At 51.7% G+C, this 9,579-nt stretch overlaps 1 protein-coding gene across 1 annotated transcript; it reads right to left on the bottom strand.

The window, feature by feature from the left end:
* Window positions 1-7,972: 7,972 nt before the first annotated feature.
* On the bottom strand, window positions 7,973-8,932 carry LOC142494646 (modulator of apoptosis 1-like). The gene has a single exon (XM_075599079.1). The coding sequence runs from the start codon at window positions 8,930-8,932 to the stop codon at window positions 7,973-7,975; it is 960 nt and encodes a 319-aa protein (XP_075455194.1).
* Window positions 8,933-9,579: the final 647 nt, after the last annotated feature.

Raw genomic sequence — 9,579 nt, 5'->3', positions numbered from 1 at the left:
AAAATGTGAGACAGCCTTGTTTTGAAAGAACTTAAACTGGTGGTGGATGTGAGAGTCTCCGGTAAGTTGTTCCAGTTTTGGGGTGCACGGTAAGAGAAGGAGGAGCGGCCGGATACTTTGTTGAGCCTTGGGACCATGAACAGTCTTTTGGAGACAGATCTCAGATGATAAGTGCTGCATGTGGTAGGGGTGAGGAGCTTGATATTGATTGAACTGCTGCTTTAATGTAACTATATATTTGTAACAATGTATTATTTGTCATCATAACTATGCCCAGGATATACACGTACTTGAAAACGAGAAGTAACTCTCAATGCATTACTTCCTGGTAAATCATTTTATAAGTAAATAAAATAATTAATGCCAAATTACTAGTTAACGGAACTCAGATATGTGGAAATATCGGACTACCACCAAAATATGTAGATATGTTTTATCACCAACCCCAAGCAGGCATTAGACCTATCTTGCCTGTGTATATAATGGGTTGGACACTATATACAGGCAATACAAGCCACTGCATAACTATATACAGTAGACAAGAAAAGACTAGCTCACCTGAAATACTGTAGGTGATACTAATACATAATATGAATATATGGCTGGCCATTTGGAATATAGTACTAAAGGGTTAACATTTGCACATATTAATGTTATGCTCTTAGTGTTTTATTTAAACGGTGCTTATGTTGTATGTTAACCCTGTTGGTGCCTGCAGGCATTCATTTGCATTGCATTGGTAGCCTCAGGCATCAGTGGAGTTTAATAATTTTCTGCCATAACATAGCCCTATGGTAGAAATGTGTGATATTTCCCTCCCCTCCATAATTGCAAGTGCTGATTAATGAGTTAATGCCATTTTCATGTGGGCCAATGGTGAATATCGTAACGAATTTATGAATAAACTATTTTTTAGTAAATATGGCAGTAGTTAAAAAAAAAAATATTGCTGCAATCCCATTTCCTAATCATGTCAAATGTTAATGCAGCAATATAAACCTTCAGTGAATTAGCCGTCATGTTTTATAAGGTGGAACTAATGAGGAATAGAGAAAGTTGTGCACTGCGTGATATAATAGGTGGGAAAAAGTGATACGGGAAGGTGATGAAATCTAAAGAAAGCGCGCTCCCAGCCTACCCAGACCCGCGATCGGGTGTCCCGCTTCATCTGCCTCCTGCAGCACATCTCGCGGGCTGGCAAATGCCAGCGTTCCATCTAGGGGCGCACGCGGATCACACTCAGCACTAAATGCCGTCCCCGCTGGTCCCACCTCCAGACAACGCTCGCGCGGTGACGTCACGCAGCGCGCACCCACCATGCACGGCACGTGCGCAGAAGCTTCCTCGCTCCTCTACCTAACTGGTACACCTTTGTTGATATGCTCCAGCCAACCACAGCCAGGCTGCATGTTCATTGGCCTGCCTTGCTTTACACTGGCGACACACTTTATCGCAGTGCGGCCAGATCCGCAAGCCGGGAGATTTCCCGGCTTGCTAGTGGCCGCCCCTCGGCGTGCCGCGCGTCATAGACGCGCGGTCACGCGTCTTCGGGAGCCTGCGCCCCCTGCACGCGCGTCCAGGGCTCCCCGAGGGAGCCCTGGTGTCCCGCGATCGTGGGACAGCGGCAGGGGGTTCCGGGGGACCCGGCGGACCCGGCAGCGGTAGGGAGAGCGCCCCGATCGGAGGGCGCTCTTCCGCTGCTTCGGCGCGCGCCCGTCACACTCGGGCGCGCGCCAGGCTACTGCTGCGGCACAGAACGGGCAAATGCTCGAATAAACTGTGCCGCAGCAGTATATGCTCAGCCTGCCCTCTGGCACATTGGCTGAGCATAATCTCTTGCTTGTGCGCTGTGTTCACTACAGTCCTAGCCTCCTGTCTGACCTTTGCCTAATCTTGTCCTGTTATGCCTGACCTTGCTTGCTTTTTGGATTCCGCACCTGACCTCAGCTTTCCCACGATGATCCGCACCTCTCCAATCCCTACCTTGGCTAAAGTACCTGCAACGATCTGTGCCTCTCCAATCCAGACCTCGGCAAGTATCACTGACCATCCTGACCTCTCCTACCCCGAACTGGCTACCTCGACCAATCTACACTCCAGACGCCACCTCGCGGCTGGGGGTTGGCCTTTTATCAGATTCCCACCTTGGCCTCGCGGTCACGCCTTATTTGTGGTGAGAGCATTATTACGCAAAGCATCATTACACAAAGCAGCATCTCTACCCCTCAAGTACCCGCAATCGTGCCCGAGGTGAGGGGGGGGTACGGACACAAAGGGAGCCCTAGCTAAATCCTCCCCTTGGTAAAATCCCCAACGTCCTCACTTGGGACACGACTAAATATAACTATGTACAGAAGTTATATAATGAAAATGCACAACACTATTATATAATAAAAATTTGCAACAACCACGTACTATCTCTAGATCAGATTGCACATTTCAGTGAACATCACAATGACAGACTGCACTCTGCCGCGAGCCCACTGCTGAGCCTCATAATGGGGTGCCCCAATTTGGTCATAGGTTACCCGATTTGGAGGGTACCTTACTCTTTGACTCCGGCGAAGCTGTTCTTCTGCAACTCCCTCGGGGGAGTAATAAACACAGTCCTGAGGCTCAGCCTCTTCCCTTGAGGGGAGAAATGTCTCTGAACAGTCTCTGTTAGGCACAAAGCACGGGCTCTGTGCATCCAAAGGCGGGCCTGTTGGTGCCACCTTAGTAGGCATTGGCCTACAGGGCCCTTTACCCGTGGCTCCTCCGGGAGGTGCCCCTTCTGTGGAGTAGTCCCTTTGAGAGGGTCCTTCCATAGGATCTTCAGGGGTTTCAGAGTGGGTCTCGTTATTGACAGTCTCTTGACCCACCTCTGATAAGTCGGACTCACCGTTGAGCGGTGTGGCCAGTATCTCTGTCTCTTCGTCTCCCATTTGTGGAATGGGGAGAAGATGATTACGGTGCCATACCTTTACCCGGCCTTCAGTGTCTTTGATGCGATAGACCGGGAGGCCAGGCATCTGAGACTCTATTTCATATACCCCGTCTCTCCATCGGTCAGCTAATTTGTGTTTTCCTGGGACGCCCAGATTTCTAAGTAACACAGCGTCCCCAGGACGAAGTTCCCGATATTTGACCTTATGATCGTATCGTCTTTTATTGCCAGCGTTCAACTTAGCTGTAGCCTTCTCAGCCTGTTGATAGGCATGCTGTAAACTGTCTTTAAGTCTTTGCACGTATTTGAAATGGGTAGCATTGTGTATCCCATCCGTCGAAACTCTAAGACATACGTCCACTGGCAGTCTCGCCTCTCGCCCAAACATGAGGAAGTAAGGGGAGAATCCCGTTGACTCGTGCCTGGTGCAATTGTACGCATGCACCAGGGCCTCCACGTGTCGACTCCATTCAGTTTTCTGAGCACTCTGTAGTGTTCCGAGCATGTCCAGTAAGGTTCAATTAAAACGCCCGGGCAGTGCATCTCCTTCGGGGTGATACGGGGTCGTTCGTGACTTGGTGATGTTCAGCAGTTTGAGTAGTTCCCTGATCAAGGTGCTCTCAAAGTCCCGCCCTTGGTCGGAGTAAAGGCGGTTGGGGAGACCATAGTGCACGAAGTACTTCTCCCATAATATTTTTGCAACTGTGATGGTTTTCTGATCTTTCGTGGGGAAGGCCTGGGCATATCGGGTGTAGTGGTCCGTGATGACCAGCACGTTGCATATTCCCCGGCTATCAGGCTCAATGCACAGAAAGTCCATACACACAAGATCCATGGGGCCAGAACTTTTTAGATGGCCCATGGGGGCTGCTCGGGTAGGCAGGGTCTTGCGCTGTATACACCTAGTACAGCGGCGACAGTGACGCTCAACGGCCTCTCGCATCTTGGGCCAGAAAAAGCAATCTCTGACCAGCCCAAAGGTCTTGTCTATACCAAGATGTCCATGATCATCATGTAGGGACTTCAACACCAGGTATTGTAAGTTCTTAGGGAGGACTAGTTGTTGCCTATCCGGGTGGTTGTAGTATTGCACCACCCGATAGAGTAAGCAATTGTCTATTTCGAATTTGTCCCATTCCCGCATGAGCAAGGCCACCAAATCATTGGGCGCGCGTTTCAGAAGGGCTGGGTTCTTCTTTTCAACGGCTCGCCTGATGATACTAACGACCGGGTCTCGTATTTGGTAGTCTACCAGATCCTTCCACCGTAACACCTTGTCATGCGTGATGTTCATCCCTTTTGGGTCTCAGTAGGCGGCTGGGACAGCCTGCAACCGGCATCCCAATGAATCGGCCACTCGTAATTCTGAAAAGGCCACTTGGTCGTTGACGATGGCGGCCATGCTACACATAGCTCGCACTCCGGGTCCTGGGAGTTCCTCCCATTCCTCATCATCTGGAATAGCACTTAACCCGGGTCGTCTGGATAGAGCTTCAGCCCCTATATTCAAAGGTCCCGGCTTATACTTCATGGAGAACCTGTAGTTGCTTAGGGCGGCCAGCCAGCGGTGTCCGGCGGCATCCAATTTGGCCGAGGTATTGACGTATGTGAGGGGATTGTTATCCGTCCTTACCTCGAAGGTAACACCGTACAGGTAATCGTGGAGCTTCTCGGTGATAGCCCACTTGAGAGCCAGGAACTCCAACTTGTGGACGGGGTATCTCTGTTCACTGGGCGTCAAGCTGCGGCTGATGTAGGCTACAGGCCGAAGACCCTCAGGGTGCTTCTGGTGCAGGACGGCACCCAGTCCATTGAGACTGGCATCCACATGCAGAACGTATAGTTGTTCGGGATCAGCATACGCAAGCACCGGCGCTTCGGTCAGACACTTTTTCAATTTCAGGAAGACCTGCTCACACTCAGACGTCCATTTATCACCAAACGGTTGGCGTGCCGATACAGCCTTCCTTCCGGTCTCTGAGGGGTATATCTTCAACAGATTGTTCAGGGGTTTAGCTCTACTAGAGTACCCTTCCACGAAGCGACGGTAATACCCACAGAATCCCAGGAAGGATCGCAGCTCCGTGACATTCTCGGGACGAGGCCAGTTCACTACTGCTTCTACCTTGGCGGGGTCGGTGGCGATCCCTTGGGCGGACACGATGTGTCCCACGTAGGTCACTGAGGTATGGCAAAACCGGCACTTGTCTAGGGACAATTTCAACCCTTCGTTCCCCAGACGGTCTATCACTTTAAGTAACCGCTCTTCCTGCTCTTCCAGAGTTCTTCCGAAGACGATGATGTCATCCAGGTATACAAGACACTCCCGCGGGCTCATGTCCCCGATAGTCTTCTCCATCAGCCGTTGGAAAGTAGCAGGCGCCCCACATATACCTTGGGGCATACGTGTAAATTGGTAGAATCCCAAGGGGCAGACGAAAGCTGTTTTCTCCTGATCTTCCGCATTCATAGGTACCTGATAGTACCCGGATCAGAGGTCGAGCACGCTGAACCATTGACTGTTAGGAATGTGAGCACACAACGTCTCAGGCGGAGCTCACGGCTCTCTCCTTACACTGCTCAGACCCTTCCACTACAACCACGCAAGCCCCCTTCAGCTTCATCACTTACCCCTCGGCATGGTGGGACGCTCCACGAGGTTCTTCCTCCTCGCTCTGCGCCACAGCCGTCGGCGCGGAATCGCCGCCCCGCACGCACCCCACATTGCTTCCTCTCATGCACACGTTGGACTTACAGTGCACACACAAAAGCCCTTGAACTTATCCCCACTCAGGCTCCGCCCCCAAACACCGCATGGTTACAATCTGGCTCTTGCTGAGTGTCACCTGAGCTCTAAGAACAGCAGCCAATGCACTGAAGCTCCCTGGGCTCCTCCAGGCACGCCCCCTCTCCTGGTTGGCTGTTCCAGCTTTATATACCCTCTCTGTTCTGTGCTTCCTCGCTCGTCATAGTTTTTGTATGGGTGTTTCACAGTGCTTGTTCTTTGATTCTCTCGGTTTAGACGCGGCTTGGCAGACTACCCCCTTTGGCTCTCGACTTCGGATTGTTCCTGTTTAAGTACCTTCTGGCTCCCTTCGACCTCGGCACTCATCTCGATTCCTCCATACATCTCCTACCCCTGATCTCGGCAACGGCAACGACCATTCTTCTGGGAAAACGGTATCGGCAAGTATTCTCGCAATACACCCCATCTGGCCTGGCACCATCTAATACCACAACCCGGACACGTCCCTCGCTCTGTCGGTGTGTGTATTCATACCTGCCACCTCAGTTCTAGGGACAGGTCTGGTCTGCGGGCTACTCCGGCGTAACATTGACTTCCATTCAGCGCATTCAGAATCTCTTCAATGCGAGGGAGGTTGTACTAATCCGGTACCGTATGATTGTTCAGAGTTCTATAGTCGACACACAGTCGTACGGATCCGTTCTTTTTACGCACAACCACTATGGGTGACGCGTAGGGGCCCCGAGACTCCGTCAAAATCCCGGCATCTTCCATATCGTGAATGACGTTCCTCACATCGTCCACATCCCGCGGGGCGATGTGACAAGAGCGTTCTCGGAACGGGGTGGCATCACTCAGTCGAATGCACCCCACATCCATCTCACTCGTGGAGAACACCTGTCGTCGTTGATTCAACTGGGTTGCCAGCCGCTCCATCCACTGGGTGGACAGCGTCGACTCACCGAAGTTGAAGTCCAGCTTGACTAACCACTCATCCACGGCCGCCGACTTCACCTGAGGCGTGGTTTCTACAGGTCTGACCGGATATATGCAACCTAATTTCTGGTTGGCATCAAATTCCATCGGGAAGGGGGAGAGATTCTGTACATACACATGGGTTCGTAGAGGGATCTTAGTCGCCCACTTCCTCACTTCGGGTAGTATCCTATACCCTCTCCGAACTTCTTCTTCTTCCGGTGTACTCTCCAGAGAGAACAGCTGATCGCTCTCATCTCGCTCGGGATAACGACACCAGACGGCCATTCTTTGCACTCCCCCTGGTAATATGGTCGTCAGTCCGCGTTGACAGTTGTATAGATCCCCGTGATGCTCCAGGGCATATACCCATTCGCACTCCTCTCGTAGGACCGTATCTAGGAGGGAGGTGGCTAGCGGCAATTCGTTAGTCTCTTTCAGATATGCTCGGACCACTGCTTGCACTATGTCGGTGTTGGTACCCAGGATGATGGGATAATTGTACGGATCCTGGTGCTCCAGACATACCAGCGCCGCTACAAGCATGGAGTGGGTCTTGCCGGTGTTCAGTTGGGATATTTCCATTTGAACTCTTACAATCCAATCGATGGGATAGTCTTCATTACTTAACCCCCGTACTCTCACATGATCGGCCGCTCCCAAGGGGCAGTGTCTGAGGTGCCGGTCATAGAACGGGCGGTATATGATGGTCACTTGTGACCCTGTGTCCAGTAGAGCCGATGCATAGATCCTTTCTATTAACACCCGCACGATAGCGGCGGGGCCTACTTGGCTATAAGCTTCCCGGTTGGAGGTGTCATCTCCGGCGTCGGCCTCCGCAGGGGCCTCGGTGGTTCCCGGAGGGGTCTCCACGTCCAACCCGGCAGTTTGTATTCAGCACACCATCGACCGGGCTGGGGGCCTTCTGTCGGGAGGTTTTTCCCCGGGGGGTCATCCCTTTCTGGACAGTCCTGGGAGAGGTGGCCCTTCTTACCGCAGGTATAGCAATTGAGTTCTCTTCGTTCAGGAGGACCCCTGTACGGAGAAGATGATTCCCTTGCTGGTCTAGATGTGGGGACCGAGGCCTTGGTGGTGGCCTCATCGTCCTGAATCGGGGTTTTCTTGGTCTTTGCCGCAGCAGTCCGTGAAGGTTCACTTGTGGAGGGCTCCTTAGTCTTCTTGGAAGTGTGCAAATGGGCATAGGCTTCATGTTTTTTTATCTCATCCATTAGCTTTTCCCAGGAAGGGGGGTCACCCTGCATCATGGAGCACTTTATCATGATTACGATATGGTGGTCAGGTATCGCTCCTCTCAGAAATTGAGCTCAACAGTATTCATCCACTTGGGTGGTCGTAATACTTTTCCTTTTTCGCATTTCCCATAAGACTGCTCGAATCCGCTGTAAGAAGTCAGATAGCTCCTCTCCGTCTTTCTGGCAAAGATCATAGTACCGTTTCATCAATTGCCCTATGTCCTCAGTTCGTCCATAAGCCCGCACAAGAGTCTCTAGCATTTGATGTGCGGTGATGTCCGCATGTTGATCTTTAGCCATCTGTATGGTGGTGGATGCGGGAGGGCGCAGGCATTCCATTATGCGTTGCCGCTTCACCAACTCAGAGCACGTCCATTCTTCTAGAACCTGAGAAGTGTATTCTCTCCAGACGTCAAACGCTTCTTCACCCGGTGGGGTCGGCTTGGTTCCTGAAAAGATTTTTAGCTTGCAATACTGTTGCGAAATCTGAGCTTCGGATCGGGACGGCCCCAATTCTAGGAGGGCCTGAGCTAGCATTCGGATTTCAACCTCAGGTTTAGAGGACGAGTTGCCCATACTTAATGGTGGGCTGTAGTCGGCGTGTGAGGCCCTCTCGGCCCCGCGATCACTTTCAGAGGGGGAAGGCGATGTGTGCATTGCAACCTCTTGTAAATTTGTGCGGGAGCTGCCGGGTTCTGATTTTATGGGCAGTTCAGGATAGACAACAATACAGCAAGACCCGGTGGACGTCGTGAGCCACAAGCTGGACGGACCCTGATCTTCAGTTATATCTTGCCCTATACTCACTAACACGGAGCAATACTCCCGATTCGCATCCTTACGTCGCTCTAACACTCTTATTTTGGCAGCATCCCGGATATGTGGGTGTTGCCTCAAGGCCAGTTGTATGGATGAAGACGGCGTATCAACAGGAACCCGGCTCACCGCGAGCGTGTGGAGCGGCGGCACTTGTAGCTCCACGGCCCAATCACACACTTCTGAGCGTGAGGGGGACGGTAATGGTGGTGACATTTTGAGAGAAAAAAAATGGAACAGGGCACCCCAGGTCTAAGATCTCAGCAGAGCCTCCAAATGTAACGGGTATTCCCCCACCCAATCGCAGATTATAGTGTGGGTGCGGAGAACATACAGTGTTACCTGCGTGTGGTGCTTAACCTGTTCGCTCACAGGAGGGCTGAGCTTCCGCCAAGGGAAACCTGGGGCATTTATGATACTATGAGTAACCACTTACTCGGTTCAGCGCCTCCACCTGCGATGGGTCCTAGCAGAGCAGGAATTGTTCCTCGCAGGACATCATACAATAACCATATACACGTATGTGAGATAACCAAATACCTTTTACTTTGGAGCATGAGAAACACATATATCATCACACTGAATATAACAGGTGTCCCTCTCTAGAGAAGACACTACCCACTGCGTCTCACACAACGCTAACGCTATCTTGCGCCACGGCGGACGCCAACACTTTATGCGCCATGGCGGACGCTAACACTTTACATGCCACGGCGGACGCTAACACTTTATGCGCCACGGCGGACGCTAACACTTCCACAGAATGATCCCACCCCGTGTCCAGTAACCCCAACCCAATGTCTCGCACTCCCAAGTCATATACAAGTGTGTGTGTGTGTAACTGCGCAGCCACTATGTCTGGT

Source organism: Ascaphus truei, chromosome 5 (genome assembly GCF_040206685.1).
Source record: "Ascaphus truei isolate aAscTru1 chromosome 5, aAscTru1.hap1, whole genome shotgun sequence".
Taxonomy (NCBI): domain Eukaryota; kingdom Metazoa; phylum Chordata; class Amphibia; order Anura; family Ascaphidae; genus Ascaphus; species Ascaphus truei.
The sequence above is the reverse complement of the archived record's forward strand: the minus strand, read 5'-3'. Positions and strand labels throughout refer to the sequence as shown.